The sequence below is a fragment of the Boleophthalmus pectinirostris genome, unplaced genomic scaffold, assembly GCF_026225935.1.
Source record: "Boleophthalmus pectinirostris isolate CB_2022bp ecotype Guang Dong unplaced genomic scaffold, ASM2622593v1 HiC_scaffold_21, whole genome shotgun sequence".
NCBI classification, from domain to species: Eukaryota; Metazoa; Chordata; class Actinopteri; order Gobiiformes; family Gobiidae; genus Boleophthalmus; species Boleophthalmus pectinirostris.
This window is the reverse complement of record NW_026571175.1, coordinates 36701050-36721057: the sequence shown is the minus strand read 5'-3', so window position 1 is coordinate 36721057 and position 20008 is coordinate 36701050. Positions and strand designations below refer to the sequence as shown.

The 20008-nt window shown below is 39.3% G+C and overlaps 1 protein-coding gene across 1 annotated transcript; it reads left to right on the top strand.

Annotated features, from left to right (window-relative positions):
* Positions 1-2220: 2220 nt before the first annotated feature.
* Positions 2221-13628, top strand: dazl (deleted in azoospermia-like). Its single transcript, XM_020933429.2, has 10 exons — positions 2221-2323; positions 4724-4846; positions 5143-5234; positions 6448-6499; positions 7184-7250; positions 7318-7448; positions 9045-9122; positions 9198-9251; positions 11572-11628; positions 12843-13628. Exons 1-9 carry the CDS (start codon positions 2321-2323, stop codon positions 11614-11616), a joined length of 645 nt encoding a protein of 214 aa, XP_020789088.2. The 5' UTR covers positions 2221-2320; the 3' UTR covers positions 11617-11628; positions 12843-13628.
* The last annotated feature ends 6380 nt before the right edge of the window (positions 13629-20008 follow it).

Sequence of the window (20008 nt, the reverse complement as noted above, 5' to 3'; positions counted from 1 at the left end):
TTTTTTCTTTTTATTCAGTAGAGTTTGGCAATTCCAGAGCCGAAATTATCCAAATGATTTTAGTGAAGGTGCGTGGAGTTAAAAGCACAGTGGAACACGTCCTGTATTACCACATGATGACGTGACGAGGTGGAACAGCGCGTTTTCTGAAGAACTCAACCTTAAACATGCAGGGTTTGTGTGTTAAACATGTGTGGCTGAAACAAAACACAACGCTGGGCATGTTTTTAATGAGGAAACGACATCATAACAGATCAGAAAATGGTGTAATACGGGCCCTTTAAATCTGAACTGTGGCGCTCACTTCAGCCAGAAATCAGCCAAACGAACGAGACCTGATCTAGCACTAAGTTTAAATGTTCTGCAGTGTTATTGGAACTAAAAAGAGTCGTTATATTAGAGGTAGTAGTAGAAATAGTAGTGTAGTAGAAGTAGTAGAGTAGTGTAGTAGTAGTATAGTAGTAAGTTAGTATTTGTAGAAGTAGTAGAGTAGTAGTAGAAATAAGTAGTAGTAGTAGAAGTGTAGAATAAGTAGTAGTAGTAGTAGTAAGTAGTAGTAGTAGTAGTAGTAGTAGTAGTAGTTGTAGAAGTAGTAAAGAGTAGTAGAAAATAAGTCGTAGTGGCACAGTATAGCAACAGTAGTAGAAGAGAGAGTAGTAGTAGTAGTAGTAGTATTGATAGTAGTAGTAGCAGTAGTAGCAGCAGTAGTAGTAGTAGATCAGTAGTAGTTAGAAATAGTAGTAGTAGTAGAAAGTTGTAGAAAATAGTAGTAGTATTGGTTGTAGTATAGCAAGTAGTAGTAGTAGTAGTAGTAGTATAGTAGTCAGAGTGGTAGTAAAGTCTTTTGTGTTAGATTCGTACTCAGAGTAGTAGTAGTAGGAGGAGTAAAGTAGTAGTAGTAGTAGTAGTAGTAGTAGTAGTAGTAGTAGCAGCAGTAGCAGTAGTAGCAGCAGTAGAAGTAGTAGTAATAGTGGTAGTAGTAGTACTTTTGTGTTAGTATTCGTACTCAGTAGTAGTAGTAGTAGTAGTAGTAGTAGTAGTAGTAGTAGTAGTAGTAGTAGAAGTTGAAGAAGTAGTTTTATTTATTTATTGAGGCTCTTTGTATATGTAAACCTGTAAACCTGTGGCTGTTTGTACTTTGTATTTTTGTATTTGTATTTGTGTTTATTTCTAGCCTGTAGTAATTGTACTTCATTACATAAAAACACAGATGTTACTGAGTTCTGAACGTGTCCAAATACTCTGTACTGTGTGTACTGTTTCACGAGTTTCTGCTGCTTCTTTCAACAACAAATTCACCACAACAAACTCAGCACAGCACCAGGGAAATGCCGACGGTGTAAAACGACTAAACTCACTTTACACTGTTTAATTGATCTGGTTTTGTATTAAAGAAATTTACTAAACTGCTCTAAGTTGTCTAAATAACTGGTAGTTTTCACGTGGTGTTTTTTACAGTAGCATTTGTGAAAGTAGTTTTCTTGAGTACACGTTATCTTTCACCGTGATAGTAGAAAAAGAAATGTCAAAGATGTGTCCAGTGCAAATACAACGCGAGCATGATGTTCAGTGTCCAGTGTGCTGTTTTGCCGCCCTCTGCTGGCAGCGACGTGTGGCGCAGTTCAGTGCACAAAGACCGCACGTGTCCCGAGTCATACAACTATAAAAAAATAAAAGTAATTTATTATAGATCCATGTCCTGAATCCACCCCAAGTAGCAATCGCGTCTCGGCCGTAGAACTATATATATATATATAAAAAAAAAAAAAAATATATATATAATAATATATATATATATATAATTATATATTTTTAATAATTATATATATATATATATATACAATAACTATTGCTAAAACTATTACTATAAAACTAAAATTAACTAAAATGAAATGAAATTTTAAAATAAAATTCAAATTAACTTAAATTAAATAAAAATTACAATCGAATAAAAAAATACTAAAATGATAAAACTATAAAACTGATAAAGAACTATAATAAAAATTTTATTATTGTTCCACTGCAAGCGTTTTCAATTTCGCATCATAAAATAAAAATAAATAAATACATTGTACGTCACGAGAAGATTAGTGACTTTTAGTTTTATAATATTTTCCAAAGTTTGAGGTTTTTTTTTCTGTTTGTTTGTTTTTTTGTTGTTGTTGTTGTTGGCCGTGCACGCGCCGTGCTGGGTGTGGTCTCGCGCCGTGTGACGTAGTTGTTGTCGGCGGCTCCTCGCGCCCAAACACGTCGCTCTGCGTCTGTTCCGCCCGCTCCTGTTCTGTTCTGTTCTAGTTCATGTTCTTTTACACTTTTAGTCATGGTGAGTACTTTTCCCTGCGCATTTACATTTATTTAACAGTTTAACATTAACAGTTTAACAACATGCGACATGACAATGACCGACGAAGGAGAAGCGAGTTTGTGCTATGAAGCTAAATGCTAAAGCTAAACGCGGCACGAGCTCGTTGATGCAGAAATGATTTGGATAAAGTCGCGAAAACCCAAGTAACACTTTTTATGCTGTCGTTTGTGGCTCAAGTTTAAACGTTTGTCATGAAGGTTTGTGTGACATTACGAACTTCAAAGACCATTTAAAGTCATGATCACGTCCATTAGCTCTTCGCTAACCCGCGCTCCGAACTGAGGCCCTCGCGCTCCTCATGAATCAGCCAGAATGCGACAAAAGTTTTATTTAGGATTAAATATTTGACGATTAAATTAATTCTACTTCTACAAACTCGAAATGAGCCGTGCGCATTCTGACAGACCGGAAGTGGATGCTCATAGTGTCCAGGACTAAACCAGGACTAAACCAGGACTAAACCAGGACTAAACCAGGACTAAAACAGGACTAAAACAGGACTAAACTATGCTGCGCAGATGTGTCTCCTGCTCTTCTATCAATAATATTTTTTAATCGGTTAAGTATCCAAGTCTGTGCTTCTCTACAAATCAAGTAATCCAAAGTATTCAGATTACATTACTCACTTTAAGTTATTTAATGGATTACGTTACAGACTACATTTTGGGATCTGTAATCTGTAGGGGAATACATTTTAAAAGTAACACTCCCAACACTACTAGTGTCACTATGTATTTAAGGATTCCCACAGTTATGGAAGTCCTGGAAAAGTCATGGACATTTATTATCTATTTATTATTTACTATTTACTTACTATTTATACTATACTATTTATACTATTTTTACTTACTATTTCCTAGTTTATTTACTATTTATTTATTATTTATTATCTGTTTCACGCAGCTACAGCGTTCTGTTAAGTTCTCATTACACTATTATGATTATTTCTGAACGTCTGCGCCTTTTGTTTAAAAGAGACGACGATAAATGCACTGACAGGATTTTTAATGTTAAAAAACTATAATCCCAAACCATAAAGTGAGAGGAAAGAGTTAATATTTCATATTTAGCCCTAAAAGTATGATTAATTCTGCACATGTAGGTGCTGTAAAGTCATGGGAAATTCACTTTAGGTCATGAAATTCATGGAAAAGTTTTTATCATTTAATTTTATCAGTGAAAAAGAGTTGGAATCCTGGTCTTTACGTACAGTGTTTAAGTCAAAGCTGTTTTAATATTTACTCCTGTGAGCTGTGAGTAGGCTGTCCAGTACCTGTTTACCCGGGACAGTCCCAGTTTTGATCCCTGTGTCCCCTGTCCCAGCAGATTTACGCAAAACCAGAGATTTGTCCCAGTTTTATACAAGAAATGTCCCAGATGTAACAGTGCTATTTTTAACCAATTTAATTCATGCCAGCAGTGAAGACAGGCATAAATTGTATTTTGTTTAGGTAAAATACTAAAAAATCTTCTTAAAAACAACCAAAACCCAAAGAAAATGTGACTCATGTTCGCCATGAATGGTTTCTGCTTAACATTTTTCATTATTTACGCACTTGTTTCATAATTTTATTATTACCAACCACCAAAAAAATGGGGCTGTCCCTGTTTTTGATTTTGAAACTTTGGTCACCTTAGCTTTAAGCCATGTTATGATGTTGTTCCCTTCACAAAAACAGACCTGGAGTTGTGTTTTGTTTCATTCATTCGTGTTTGAGTAACTCTTTATTATTAGTCTGTCTACATTTCCAAAGCTCTAAATGCTCTGTTCCACCTTGTGATGTCATTTAGTGGGAGTTTTCAAGTGAACGGCTTTTTTTTTTCTTTTTATTCAGTAGAGTTTGGCAATTCCAGAGCCGAAATTATCCAAATGATTTTAGTGAAGGTGCGTGGAGTTAAAAGCACAGTGGAACACGTCCTGTATTACCACATGATGACGTGACGAGGTGGAACAGCGCGTTTTCTGAAGAACTCAACCTTAAACATGCAGGGTTTGGGTGTTAAACATGTGTGGCTGAAACAAAACACAACGCTGGGCATGTTTTTAATGAGGAAACGACATCATAACAGATCAGAAAATGGTGTAATACGGGCCCTTTAAATCTGAACTGTGGCGCTCACTGTCAGCCAGAAATCAGCCAAACGAACGAGACCTGATCTAGCACTAAGTTTAAATGTTCTGCAGTGTTATTGGAACTAAAAAGAGTCGTTTATATAAGAAGACTCGAGGTTCCTCACTCACTAATAATAGCATCGCGAAAATAATTGTTAGTTGAAACCAGAATATCTCTCCTGTTCTATATTTACGAGACAAATGACACAGTATTGTCTCATTCTGTCTCCTCTTCCCTCTCTAAGGATATCAACAAACCCCGGAGCGGCGCCCGGACATCTCCATCGCAGAGGCTGTCAAACGGGTACCTCCTGCCCGAAGGGAAGCTCACGCCCAACGCTCTGTTCGTCGGTGGAATTGACATGAAGGTAACTGATCGTTTTGTCTCGGAAATCCCCTGTGAACGTGTTTTTTAATGATATGTCTTCTCGTTACTTTGATTAAAACTCACCTCCGCTCGTAGTTTTAAAGAATTTGGGTCTGCACCAGTTCCATCAGGAAAGTTTTTATTTATTCACTGTATTAAGTCCAAAAGTGGGTCATTCGTAAACGGGTGGCATAATTGGGGGAGAGGAGTTACAGATGAGTCCCGCAGGGGCAGTTTAGGAAGTTGAAAATGGTCAAATTGAGTAAGTGATGTCGGGAAATCGTTTGTCTTGTGCAGATCGACGAAAATGAAATGCGCGACTTCTTTGCGCGGTTCGGGACCGTTAAAGAAATCAAAATAATCACGTACAGAGGAGGGATCTGCAAAGGGTAAGTCCTCATGGAGCTGTGGAGCGTGTACTCTGTGACATTTGTACTGTGTGATTTTTGTCTCTGTGATTTTTGTACGCTTTTTGTACTGTGATTTTCGTACTGTATGATTTTGTGGCTGATTTTTGTACTGTGTGACTTTCTGTGATTTTTATTTTTTTATTTTTTATTATTTTTTTTATGTGTGTGTGACTTTTTGTTATTTTATTTATTTTTTTAATGTGTGATTTAGATTTTTTTTTATGTGTGACTTTTTGTAATTTATTTTTTTTTTTTTTACTGTGTTATTTTGAGTGAATTATTGTTTTGTTTTTTTGTTTTTTTTTACAGTTATTGTGTGTGGTTTTTTGTCTGTGTGGTATTTGGTCTTTGTGTTTTCATGTCTGTGATTTTTGTACTGTGACTTTTTGTGTTTTTTTTTGTGTTTTTTTTTTTACTGTGTTATTACTCTGGAGAATAAGTCGCACCAGCCAAAAAATGCGTAATGAAGAAGAAAAAAACATCTATAAGAGGCACTGGTCTATAAGTCACACTTTTTGGGGGAAATTTATTTTATAAAATCAGGGACCAGGAACCGACATTTCATCTTGAAAGGCCAATTATAGTAATCAATAGAATATAGAAACAACAGACTGAAACGTTAATATGTTACGTCACATATGAACAGTCTTCAGATAAACTATAACATAAACAACAGAACAAGTTTACCAAACTCTCCATCTCACTCCAAAGCACTAAATCCATCCAATCCATTGAATTCTTCATCCTCGGTGTCACTTCTGAGCAACTCCACGCAACTTCGGTGTCACTGAAGTCCAGGCTTTGTCGATTCATCCAGTGACTTCAGGAAAGTTTCATGGTGCGTCCTCCCGGTTCACGTGAAGCTGTGTTCTCCGTTCCCGCTTTCCGTCAGTCCCTCACAAGTTTCTCTCTCACTCCAATCTTTCTCCCTGCTGCTCAATTACCGTTTTCTGCTGCATATTTCACGACTGGCAGCAGGACAGAGGCTTTTTATGCAGGAGACATGCACAGAAAACTGACACAAGACAAGAGCCTCTCGCTGCTTCAGTCAAAAGTGCGACTTATAGTCCGAAAAATACAGTATGTGATTTTTTTTGTGTGTGTGTGTGTGTGGTATTTTTTTGTGTGATTTTGGCCTGTGTGATTTTTGAACTGTATGATTTTGTGTGATTTTTCATTGTCTGTGTCTCAGGTACGGCTTTGTGTACTTCAGTGAAGAAGTGGACATTCAGACAATCATTGATGTAAGTGAATGTGGTCCAACGCTCTCGCTCTGTACTGATACTTTGCAGCTGATGCCTGGGGATGTGACGCCGACTGTAGGCTCTGATCTGTCTGAAGCTTAATGATAAAAAAAATTAACAGTTTTCTTGTTGTAAAGCACTTTGGTGTTACTAGTTCAGGTTGTTTTAAATGTGCTTTACAATTGAAATGACTTGACTTGACAATCCTCCCATAAATGATAATTTAGCAGAAACTACAACAGGTGAGCAGATTTTTACTGATACACAAGTCCCTCTCAGATAATATTACAGTTTTTCAGTCACTCTCACCTTTTTGTTGAAAATCAAACAGGAACATTTACGCTCAGACTAATCACGCGATTCTGAAAATGTGGTGTTTAAATCCAGATTTTCCTTGAGTTTTCAGACATTCTTACAACTTTGTGTGTATCGTTTATCCATGGTAACTGAACATTCGACTATATAGAGATAGTTTAGTTCATGTCTGACCTGTACGTTTTATGTTTTAGACCTTTGTCGTGTTTTATGAACTGTGCGGGTGATGTGGCCTTGGTCCAGCGGGGAACTAAGGATTGAGATTATCTTTGGCTACAATCCTGCATATTTACAAGTCCATGTTTGTCTCTGGTCTTTGTCTCTGCAGAGTATCAGTTCCTTAAAAGTGTTTTCTCTCTGTCCTCACAGCAACAGATCAGTTTTAAAGGCCGTAAACTGAAGCTGGGCCCCGCCATCATGAAAGAAAGAAGTGCCCGTAAGTACTCGGTCCGGTGGGTCAAAGGTCGTCAGCACACACTGTTCTGAATCTCTCTCCTCCTCAGGTTCTCTGAATCCTCGACTCTTCAGTCCAGCTCCGTGGATGAGTCCCACACAGTACTTCTACTGCACCTGCTGCTCGCCCATGGGTGGAGCCCCCACACCCGTCGTCAGTGGAGGGAGTCCGTACACTCAGGTACTTTATACTAGCACTTTAGGACTGCATTTATCTGTCATTATAGATCTGCATATGTCTGTTATAATTATTATATTGACGTCAGTATATCAAAGCAGGAACAATATATTTCAGCGCTCAATATTTATTTTGTATCATTTTTATTTTTTGTTGTAACACAATAACATTTGTGCTGTAAAGGATAAATAAATAATACAGGAGAATATGGTGACCCCATAGTATAAAATCATAAACTTATAAAAGAAACTACACGTGTCAAAAATGCCTGCTTAAGGATGAATATAGGCAAGTAGGTGTAGGCTGTGTTGGGAGAGTTAATTTTCTGCATGAACTAGTTCAAAGTTCAGTTCACAAGTTTCAAAATGAACCAGTTTATTCATAGTTCATAATTGTTTATAGTTAATAGTTTGTTCATAGTTCCAGACATGAACTAGTTCAGTAAGTGTTTTTTCAATCTATTGCTGCGAGCTATAAGACCAAAATTATAAATATATAATTGAATACATGTATTCTATGTAATATTATAACAATTGCCAGAAGCAGACAGTCATTTTAATCACTCTTGAATGAACTATCGGAGCACAACACAAAGCCAAGTGCAAAGATTATGCCGCAGCACACCCTGATGTACAGGAACACACCCACCAGCTCATTTATGCACTATTTAACTATTAACACTCTAACACTATTTACCTGTGAGGCTCCCTGTTGAACGAAGGTGAATAGAAGCACATCCTGGTCACAGACACCAGAATGAACACGTTCACAGTTTGTTCATCCGACATTAAAACAGTGCATTTAGTTCACATTTGCCCAAAAGATCACTTTCGAATCACTTTTTAAAAAAGCCATAAAAATATTGGACAAGAAACCATTCTCATTTCACCACTGCACTATTTTAGATAGTGTATAGTTTGCTTAATTTTAATAATTTTATTGGTTTTAAATATGGATTTTTGTCTATAAAGTTGCATGGACTTGCCCTCCTCCATTACAGGATTTTATTAAGTTAAGACTGGAGTGGGACTAGGGCCACAGCCCGGGGAACTGTGAGCTCCACAAATGCTCCACACTCGGACAGTGTGTGTCTTCAGTCAGAGGCACAACATTTTTTAAACAGTCCGCACTGTCAATAAGAGAAACTTCAACTCTTGCACCTTCCAGTCCTCCTTAAGTGGCTAAAGAAAAACAGACTTGTGACCTTTTAGTATAGATTTGTTACTTTTTTTGCTTTGTTTAAATTTGGTTGTTTCCTGCGAGGGACGACAGATGGAAATTCGCAGTCTTGCTATAATCTGGCATATTTACACTGCAATGTTGTAGATGTTCATTAATATGCACTGTCCCTATTAAATTAATAAATAAATAAAAATAAATATGAACATGTTTGTGTACAACACCGGGTACAGGTAAGTAACATTAATACTCAATAAATTTAATGAGATTAACTAATTCAAATAATGTTTATTTGTGCCACCATAGTCTTAACAATATCTGTGGGGAACACACACAACCAAACTTGTTATGGTGACAGGCCTGGGCAGATGTGACAGATGTGTTTTTGTTCATGTTGTGGTTGCATGTGTTTTGTTTCAGCCGTACTACTCGAGTTTTGGGGGAGTGATGGTGCCGCAGGTGCCAGTGAACTACACACAGAGTCCTTACATGTACCAGGTAAACCCGAACACACACAGGGCGAGGGGGCTGAGATCAGGTTTTGATGAGTTTGACCACATTTCTCTCAAACAGCCGTACTCTGCTCCTCACTGGACCCCGGACCAGAGGACTCGCCCGGTCGGCCAGGTGAATACTCTCACAGCGGTCAGTAATGTGTGAGGAAATGTGCCGCTTCAGTGATGCGGAGTTTAGAGCAGGAGTCTCTAACATCTTCCTCGGGTGAGCTTCCTTTACAGAACGAACGTGCCAGAGAGCTGCTCGTTTTAGTGACCAAGTACCGTATTTTTCAGACTATTGAGCGCACCTGAATATAACCCGCGTCAACTAAACTTTAAAAGAAAAAGAAATGTGTACATATTATTATTCTTTTCCATCTGTCGTCCCTCAGCAGGTGACACCACAAATTTAACAGAAACAACAACAATAACAAGGGACAGTTCTAAACTATCTCTTATTGTTAATGGGGGAATGTTCCAGAACTTTGTGCCTCTGAGTGAGACACAATTTTTTCCAAATGTGGAGCGTCTGTGTGGAGCTCACAGGTCTCATCCCAACGACAGTCTTTACTTTAATAAAAATCCTGTAAGGGGGGGGCGGGTGAGTCCATATAAAACTTTATATATAAAACATCCATATTTAACATCAACGAAATTATTAAAATTAAGCCAATAGTTCTTATCTAAAATAGTGCAGTGGTGAAATGAAAATGGTTTCTTATCCAGTACTGTATTTTCCGCCCTATAGTGGCTCTGGATTATAAGGCGCACTGCCATTGAATGGTTTATTTTCAAACTTTTTTCACAAATAAACTGCACCGGACTATAAGGCGCATTAAAAGAAACACAACAGTTAGATAAGTCAATCAAACTTTATTTAACACGTTCACAATAACTCTCAACTTTGTTCAATTGTAACGCGTAAAATAAATCCTGTCTGAGATGCTAAATTGTTCTCGTATTCACAATAATTCATAATAGTTGAAACTAGGGGTGGGCATGATTAATCGATAATTGATCATTAAGAATTTCATCGATTACGTTAATTTTAATTGACAAACCGAATGTAGGTTGCTGTGTGTATCGTGACCAAACAGGTGTGTACATGTAGCTCTCCGCACTCAGAAGGAGCGAGACACAAACAGTGGGTCAGTCTGTAACGAACCGAAGCACAAATGCGTATTTAACGATGATTTGTACAAGAAATTCCACACTTTCCGTTGCTTTCGGGACAAGTGTGAGTCCATGTGCACAGTGTATAAAGCAGCACATATGTTTCGGTGTCCAGTGTCAGGTGAGAGTCGCTCAATGTGGATGACGAGGCCCCCCCCCTCCCCCCGTACGCTGTCCTGGTTTTGACAAACAAATAGGACACACTAACCTGTATTCACCTGAGTCATGTCTTTAATCCAACAGAAAGAGCTGTAGTTTTAATCGCTGAGTTTATCAAATTAGTGATGCGGTTTTAAATTTTCGTTTCTGTGAAGTTGCGCAAAACTGATTAAACACATTATAATCTCAACGGATTGACGTGGCTCTAGAGCGGTTACGGTTATGTCGTAAAGTTGAATTTAATGCAGATAGTAGCACATGTAATTATGATCAATCGATAATCAATTAATTCTTCCGAAAATCGATTAAGAAAATTTCATCGAATGCCCATCCCTAGTTGAAACAGTGGGCTCCACACGTCACATCCTCTCATGATCCGAGTCAGTGTGGTTCCTGTTCCCTGGAGTTCAGTTCAGTGATGATTGTGAAATATGGGCCCTTTAAAATACTCCTGTAATGTGTTAATGTGTCACACAGGTTTATTTTTATATATATTGATCTATATTTATGTATTATTGGACCCAAACTGCAAACAATTAAATGACTAATGCCGTTTTTCTCTCTGTTTCTGTTGTTTGCACCTGACTTCCACTAGGGGGAGGTGTGTGGATAGAAATGCTCTGCTGTCGTTTAAAAGCAGGATTCTACAGTCCAGTTCAAAAGGATTATTATTAAAATAGTGTTATTGTATTTTATATGTGAACTATACTAGTGTTAAAAATATGGATTTATATTGGATTATTATTAAAAGATTCAAATCTCTAGAAATAAATGCAGTGAAGTTAGGCCTTTACTGTGGCCTGGAGCTCATTTAGTGTCTGAAACTGTTTTTTAAAAAAAGCTTTAAATAGAAAGTGGACAGATTAAAGGGCACGTATTACACTTTTTGTAATTTATGTTCTAATGTCGTTTTCTCGTCACAAACGGATCTGGAGTTGTTTTGTTTCATTCATGTTTGAGTAACTCTTAAACTTAGACAAACTTTATTGATCGACAAAAATATATATATAAAAACACGACTTAAAGTTCACAGGAGTCCATTTTGTGTAACGTAGAACCTTTAACATCAGATCGGTGTTTTTCTTCAGGTGCTGCAGTGACGTGTGTTTGTTTTGCAGAACTTTGTGGACTGTGGAGTTCAGACGATGCTCACGGTTCTTTAAACTCCTGCTCAGGTAAAACATCTCACTGCTCACAGGGTTTAACGTGAATGTTTCTCACAATCACCAGTTTTTTTTATCATTCTTTAATATAATCGCATGTGCCTAAAGATGATGTTTTAATGCAGTAACCTTTTATAGATGGATATAAGATCACACTCAATATAAATGTGTCTAAATCAGACTTAATATTAAGTATAATTATTGGAAATCACATTCGAATATTGAAACTAGATCCTCGTTTTTCACAGGTATTGATACTAAAAAACTCACCTGGTTTAAACCTACTTTAGTCCTGGTTTAGACCTGATTTAGTCCTGGTTTAGACCTGATTTAGTCCTGGTTTAGACCTGATTTAGTCCTGGTTTAGACCTCGTTTAGTCCTGGTTTAGTCCTGGTTCCTGGTCCTGGTTTAGACCTGGTGGGTTTATGACCTGGTTTTGGTTTAGTCCTGGTTTAGACCTGGTTTAGACCTGATTTAGTCCTGGTTTTTAAGACCTGGTTTGGTCCTGGTTTAGACTGGTTTTAGACCTGGGTTTATCCTGGTTTAGTCCTGGTTTAGACCTGGTTAGACGGTGTTTGGTTCAGACCTGGTTTAGACCTGGTGTTAGAGTCCTGGTTTTAGTCCTGGTTTTAGACCTGGTTTAGTCCTGGTTTAGAACCTCCTGGTTTAGACCTGGTTTAGACCTGGTTTAGACCTGGTTTAGACCTGGACCACTGTGGGATTGCACAGATCTAAGGACACATGGGAATAGAACAGAAGTTTTACCATTTAATGTGGAAAATCACATTCTTTTGTTTAAAGAAAGAATGTTTTTAATCATTAAAGTTGCATTGTGGAGGCTCCGTCTAATGCTTTTCTCCATGGAGACGTTATTGCTTTGTCTGGAATGTTCCACAGTATGGCATTAAACCTTTCTATCTGCATGGAGACCAAACCAGACCGAGTTACTTGTCAGATACAGTCACAATCTTTGTTTTTCTTGGTATTTTTGAGCTATAAAAGCACCTGTGATTGAATAAACGTAAAGTAGAGCTGTTTAAAGTCACACTGTGGAACATTCCAGACAGAGCAATGACGTCTCCATAGAAACAAGCTGATGAAAAGTTACATCAGTGGGCAATGGGTCTATTCTTAGCGTCGAAATTGAGTTTGAAATGTCAGTATTATCACAAGTGTTGTCAGTGAAGTTGTTTTTTTTTTTTTTTGTGTTTTATTTCTTTTTCAGGCTACAGAGATGAAGAGAAGAAGTGACACCGTTTTCCGTTTTTGTTTCACAACGATGGAACCGACCAAATCGCCGCGTCCTCTTCTCCGTCCTCGTGGTCCGACCTTTCGATCTCCCCGCCCGTCGTCGTTTCCCTCGTTTCCACTTCCGCTCTTTTACGCTTTTATCCCACCCGGATCATCGAGACGCCTCCTCACGGTGCCACCGCTTCGGGCTCACCTGGTCGAAGGGAACTTTTAAGCCCGCACCCCCTTTTCATATTTATACGTTTATTTTAATAATTTATTTTGGAGTTTTAAATGTTGTTCGGACCTTTTACCGTCGTTTAAGGCTCTCTGTTTACATCTGGAGGAACACGGCGATACGCTCAGTTCTGCTCGAGTGCAAATAACACAAAATGTCCCGTTCAGTTCATTGGTTTTCACGTTAATTTTACAGATTTTGTTAATTTAGTCAAAATCCCTACTAGTGTTACGTTTCACCTTTAAAGTGCCCATGTTCCAGTCTATTCTGAGCTGTTCTGATGTCGTTTTCTCATCAAAAACACGTCTGGAGTTGTTTTGTTTCGTCCACACACGTTTAAAAACACACAAACTCCGCATTTTTACACTTTAGGAGTTCTTTTCTCAAATTTAAAACACTGCGCCACTCTTTTTTAAATCTGTATAACAGGAGTCTCCAACCTGTAGCTGCCTTTAACTTTGTTTTTTTTTTTGCACATAAAGCAGATGTCAGAGAAAACAATTAGTAATCATATAATGTGACCATTTTTTTATTCCCCAAACCCCCTCCTCCATTGTCTCCAGTGGCAAAAAATAAATAAATAATAATAATAAAAATAATGAATAAGAATAAATAAAATAAAATAAATAAATATAGGGAAATACTTTTTTTTTCTTTTTTTTATTTGTGCACGTAAAGCATTACCATCCTGCCTTGTCTCCAGTTGGAAAATAATAATAATAAAATAATACAAATAAGAATAAACTAAATTGAATAAATAAATAAATATAGGGAAAAAAGGGATTTTTTTTTTTTTTTATTTCCCCAGCCCCCTCACATTACCTTCTCCACTTTCTCCAGAGGGAAAAATAATAATAATAAAATAAAATAATAAAAATGTATACAAATAAGAACAAAGTAAACTGTATAAATAAATAAATATTGGGGAAAAAGGAAAATACATTTTTGCACAAATAATAATAATTAATAAAATAATACAAATAAGAATAAAGTAAAGTGAATACATTAAAGTTTTTAAAAAGTATTTCCCTTTTTTCCCTATATTTAGTTTTGTTTTTGTTCTTTTTTTTTTTTTCAAAACAAAAATTTGATTAATTACATGAACATTATTTTTGTAAAGACATCGACTAATAATGGACAGTGGTTTTGTTTCATAGGCGTCTAACTGCGCCCAAAACCTCGCCCTCGATCTTGTAATCATGATCGTAAAATAATTTTTTGCGGCCTATAAAATGAGCAGCTCTCCGGCATTTTTTTTGTTTTGTAAAAGTAGCTCACCGGAGGAAAAAAGTTGGAGACCCCTGTTGTTTAACTTCATTAGACTCGCGACTTCACTTGAAAACTACGGCTTAATCACATCACAGACAGATCATAAAGCGTCACTCAAACACGCGCGAACGAAACAAAACGACAAAACACAACTCCAGACGTGTTTTTGAACCGGAAACCACTTTCTAAAACGAATTAAAGCTCACATTTTGCGTAATACGGAACGTTTCATTCTGATTTTCCATTGCGCCTTTTCAGTTCTTCGGTTAAATTGCAGTTTTCAGTCGTAGTTTCTGGTATTTCAAACACAATCACGGCATCAAATCTCCCAAAATCAATCAACTGGGACACGGAAGAGCAGAACTATTTTAACTCTATGATCGGATATTATTAGGACGCGTAAGTAAATGTTCCACTTCTTTCACAGTTCGGGGAGTTTGTTTTGGGGGAAAGCAGCACTGCACGGAGCTTTTATAGTCACGGTTTTATGAGTATATTATTATTTATATGGCTTATTTTCGCTTCAGACACTGGAGTTTTGAATCCACGGTGTGATTTGGTGGCGGTGTGTTTTGTTTTTTGGAGTTTTTCGTGTTCTTAAAGCCGTCGTTTGCTTGTGCGTTTGTTGTTCAGAGAGCCTTGGGTCTGCACTGTGATTTGTCTTGGTTTATTGGAAATGTTCTGTGTTTTTGGAGGGTTTCTATAATAAAATGTCAAAATAAAATAAATATGTAATCAAATTAATCTCTAATAGGTTTTGTTCTTTGGGAATTCACCGATACGATACTGGTATGAGAGATCTGCAATGATACAGAACGTTTTGGTGGATCAGATATCGGTTCACGTTCATGTGTTTTTATTTAATCAATATTTAACTCATTACAATTTAAATACTTTACTAAATGTAATTTTTATTACTAAAGTAGAACTAAACTAGGACTAAACCAGGACTGTTTCAGGTCTAAACAAGAACTATACCAGGACTAAACTAGGGCTAAAATAGAACTATATCACGTCTAAACCAGGTCTAAACTAGGACTAAACCAGGATTAAAGTAGGACTATTTCAGGTCTAAACCAGGTCTATTTTAGGTCTAAACCAGGTCTATTTCAGGTCTAAACCAGGTCTATTTCAGGTCTAAACCAGGACGATTTCAGGTCTAAACCAGGACGATTTCAGGTCTAAACCAGGACGTTTTCAGGTCTAAACCAGGCCTGTTTTAGGTCTAAACTGGGGCTAAAATCGAACTATATCACGTCTAAACCAGGTCTGAACCAGGACTATTTCAGGTCTAAACCAGGTCTGAACCAGGACTATTTCAGGACTAAATCAGGTCTAAACCAGGACTATTTCAGGACTAAACCAGGTCTGAACCAGGACTATTTCAGGTCTAAACCAGGTCTGAACCAGGACTATTTCAGGACTAAACCAGGTCTAAACCAGGACTATTTCAGGTCTAAACCCAGATCTGTTTCAGGACTAAACCAGGTCTGTTTCAGGACTAAACCAGGTCTGAATCAGGTCTATTTAGGCACTAAACCAGGACTAAACTAGGACTAAACCAGGTCTATATCAGGTCTAAACCAGGTCTATTCCTCTGGTGTTTTTTGTCATGTTTTATCTTTTCCCCGTGTGCAGTTTTGTGTCTGTGGTCTTTGGTGGTCTTTGGTGGTCCGGTCTTCCCTAGCAACAGCACCGTCATGTTTTTGTGTTTTGTCACAGTCTGGTTAGGATCCCCGGGGGCCTGTGTCCGGGTGAGCACCCTGTCCGCCCCGCCCCTCAGCCCAGTCACTCCGGCACACCGCCCTGAATTATGGATAAGTCTGGATCGCTTCTTATGAAATATAAATCCTCCTGAGTGGACCCTCCGACGTAAACAGAGCCAGACCCCGGACGAGTCCAGACTCCAGACCCCGGACGAGTCCAGACTCCAGACCCCGGACGAGTCCAGACTCCAGACCCCGGACGAGTCCAGACTCCAGACCCCGGACGAGTCCAGACTTCCCCCGGACGAGTCCAGACTCCAGACCCCGGACGAGTCCAGACCCCGGACGGACCAAACCGCTCAAGTCCAGAACACTGAAGATTATCCAGAAATGAAACCACAGTTTTAATACAAAACCTCATTTCTGCCTAAAGGTCTAAAGCAGGACTAAACCAGGTCTAAAACAGGTCTAAATCAGGACTAAACCAGGTCTAAACCAGGACTAAACCAGGTCTAAACAAGGTCTAAACTAGGACTTAATCAAGACTAAACCAGGTCTAAACCAGGTCTAAACCTAAACCAGGTCTAAACAGGTCTAAACCGGACTAAAACAAGGTCTAAACCAGGACTAAATCAAGACTAAACCATGTCTAAACCAGGTCTAAACCAGGACTAAACCAGGTCTAAATCAGGACTAAACCAGGTCTAAACCAGGACTAAACCAGGTCTAAACAAGGTCTAAACCAGGACTAAATCAGACTAAACATGTCTAAACAGGACTAAACCAGGTCTAAACCAGGACTAAACCAGGTCTAAACCAGGACTAAACCAGGACTAAACCAGGTCTAAACAAGGTCTAAATCAAGACTAAACCAGGTCTAAACAAGGTCTAAATGAGGTCTAAACCAGGACTAAACAAGGTCTAAAACTATACTAAACCAGGACTAAACCAGAGGAGCATAAATTGCATTTGTTGTCTCAGCCCGGGTGTGTTCAGTTTAGTCCGTGGTGTGTTCAGTTTAGTCCGGGTGTGTTCAGTTTAGTCTGGTGTTTAGTCTGATGTGTTCAGTTTAGTCCGGGTGTGTTCAGTTTAGTCTGTGTGTGTTCAGTTTAGTCCGGGTGTGTTCAGTTTAGTCCGGGTGTGTTCAGTTTAGTCTGTGTGTTCAGTCCGGGTGTGTTCAGTTTAGTCCGGGTGTGTTCAGTTTAGTCTGTGTGTGTTCAGTTTAGTCCGGGTGTGTTCAGTTTAGTCTGTGTTGTTTAGTTTAGCCCGGGTGTGTTCAGTTTAGCCCGGGTGTGTTCAGTTTAGCCCGGGTGTGTTCAGTTTAGTCCGGGTGTGTTCAGTAGTCCGGTGTGTTTCAGTTTAGTCTGTGTGTGTTCCAGTTTAGTCCGGGTGTGTTCAGTTTAGTCCGGGTGTTTTCAGTTTAGTTTAGTGTGTGTGTCATTTCAGTTTAGTCCGGATGTGTTCAGTTTAGTCCGGGTGTGTTCAGTTTAGTCTGTGTGTGTTCAGTTTAGTCCGGGTGTGTTCAGTTTAGTCCGGGTGTGTTCAGTTTAGTCCGGGTGTGTTCAGTTTAGTCCGTGTGTGTTCAGTTTAGTCCGGGTGTGTTCAGTTTAGTCCGGGTGTGTTCAGTTTAGTCCGGGTGTGTTCAGTCCGGGTGTGTTCAGTTTAGTCCGGGTGTGTTCAGTTTAGTCCGGGTGTGTTCAGTTTAGTCTGTGTGTGTTCAGTTTAGTCCGGGTGTGTTCAGTTTAGTCTGTGTGTGTTCAGTTTAGTCCGGATGTGTTCAGTTTAGTCCGGGTGTGTTCAGTTTAGTCTGTGTGTGTTCAGTTTAGTCCGGGTGTGTTCAGTTTAGTCCGGGTGTGTTCAGTTTAGTCCGGGTGTGTTCAGTTTAGTCTGTGTGTGTTCAGTTTAGTCCAGGTGTGTTTCAGTTTAGTCCGGATGTGTTCAGTTTAGTCCGGGTGTGTTCAGTTTAGTTCGGGTGTGTTCAGTTCAGACTTTGTTGTCCTTCTCTCTTCAGTCTTTGCGCAGACTCGTCGCGTCTCGGAGCGGGGCGGAGAGAGAGCGCGCGCGCTGGAGAGATCCGCCGCGCCGCGCCTCCTCCCCGCGTCACATTCACTCCACCACCGCCACAACCACCACAGAGCCCCGCTGACACACGCACCGGACCCGCGCCCCGGACCCGCGCTGCCTCCATGGAGCGCGCGTGCAGCGGGAGTCTTCTCATCCGCACCGCGCGTTTTCCTCTGCGGCTTCCGTGAGACGCGTCGGGGGAGACGGACAGTTACGCACGACGCCCGGAACGACACCGCGATTCTCCGCCGCGTCCGCCGGTGAGTAACAAGTTACTACGGTTTTAATCAGGATGATCAGACGTCCCTGTTGACCCGGGACAGACCCGGGACAGACCCGGGTTTAAGTCCGTGTCCTCTGTCCCTGCAGATTTAAACAAAAACACTGATTTATTTTGTATTTTATACAAGAAATGCCCAAGAAGTGTCTCTGTTTTTGACCAGTCTAATCCAAGTCTAAATTAGGACTAAAGCAGGACAATTACAGGACTAAACCAGGACTAAACCAGGTCTAAACCAGGTCTAAACCAGGTCTAATTTAGGACTAAACCAGGACTATTTCAGGTCTAAACCAGCACTAAACCAAGTCTTTTTCAGGTTTAAACCAGGTCTAAACCAGGACTAAACCAGGTTTAAACCAGGTCTACACCAAGTCTAAACTAGAACTAAACCCGGTCTATTTCAGAACTGTATCAGGTGTAAACCAACCCAAAACATGCTCCAGGTCTCATGAACAGTTGATAGTTAAAGGTCAATTAAATACAATCAATCAATGAACGTGTCCAGGGCACCGGTGCTCGTGGCTAAACACTTCACCCACATGGCCTAGTATGAAAGTGTGTGTGTGTGTGTGTGTGTGTGTGTGTGTGTGTGTGTGTGTGTGTGTGTGTGTGTGTGTGTGTGTGTGTGTGTGTGTGTGTGTGTGTGGAGATGGTGGTCGAGGGACCGTTGGCACGATTGGCATGGCAGCCGCGCCTCTGTCAGTCTGCCCCAGGGCAGCTGTGGCTACAACAGTAGCTTACACCATCACCAGGTGTAGAGTGAATGAATAATATATGTATATATATATGTGTGTATATATATATACATATACATATGCTGAATGTAACGCTCTGTAAGTGTCTTTGTGGCAAAAATGTGTGTGAAAAGTGTTATATAAACGGGGACTTACTTAAACCAGGCATATTTCAGCAGATTTATCCAAAACCATTGACTTGTCCCAGTTTTTTTTTTTTTTCCAAGACACTTGTCCCAGGTGACACCTGTCTGTCCCCGTGTCTCTATTTTTGACCTGTCTGACCCCGGCCAACAGTAAAGAGAAACATCAACTGTCATTTGTTGAAGTAAAATACAAAAAAATCTGCTTAAAAATGACAAAAACACAAAGAAAATGTGACTCATGTTCATCATGAATGGTTTGTGCGTAACATTTTTCTTTAATTAAACACTCGTTTCACAATTTTATTATTACCAACCACCATTTATTTATTATTATTTGTTTTATTTGAACATTCGACTGTAACTTTTTACCTTGGGGACGCTCAGGGACGCTTTAGAGATGCTTTGGAGACACTTTGGGGACGTTTTGGAAACACTTTGGAGACACTTTGGAGACCCTTTGGAGACACTTTGGAGACACTTTGGGGACACTTTGGGGACACTTTGGAGACCCTTTGGAGACACTTTGGAGACCCTTTGGAGACCCTTTGGAGACCCTTTGGAGACACTTTGGGGACACTTTGGAAGACCCTTTGGACACTTTGGGGACACGTTAAAGACGCTTTTGGGACGCTTTGGGCACGTGAGGACAAATGTGGTTAAACGCGGTCGTGGCGGTCGACAGAAAATGTTATTTATTCGAGGCGCTGATTTGATTTGTGTGACG

Excerpts from the sequence above, each read along its gene's own strand:
- dazl (XM_020933429.2), top strand. Across the intron at positions 7,251-7,317 it reads CATGAAAGAAAGAAGTGCCC|GTTCTCTGAATCCTCGACTC; the intron begins GTAAGTACTCGG and ends TCTCCTCCTCAG. Across the intron at positions 9,252-11,571 it reads GGACTCGCCCGGTCGGCCAG|AACTTTGTGGACTGTGGAGT; the intron begins GTGAATACTCTC and ends TTTGTTTTGCAG.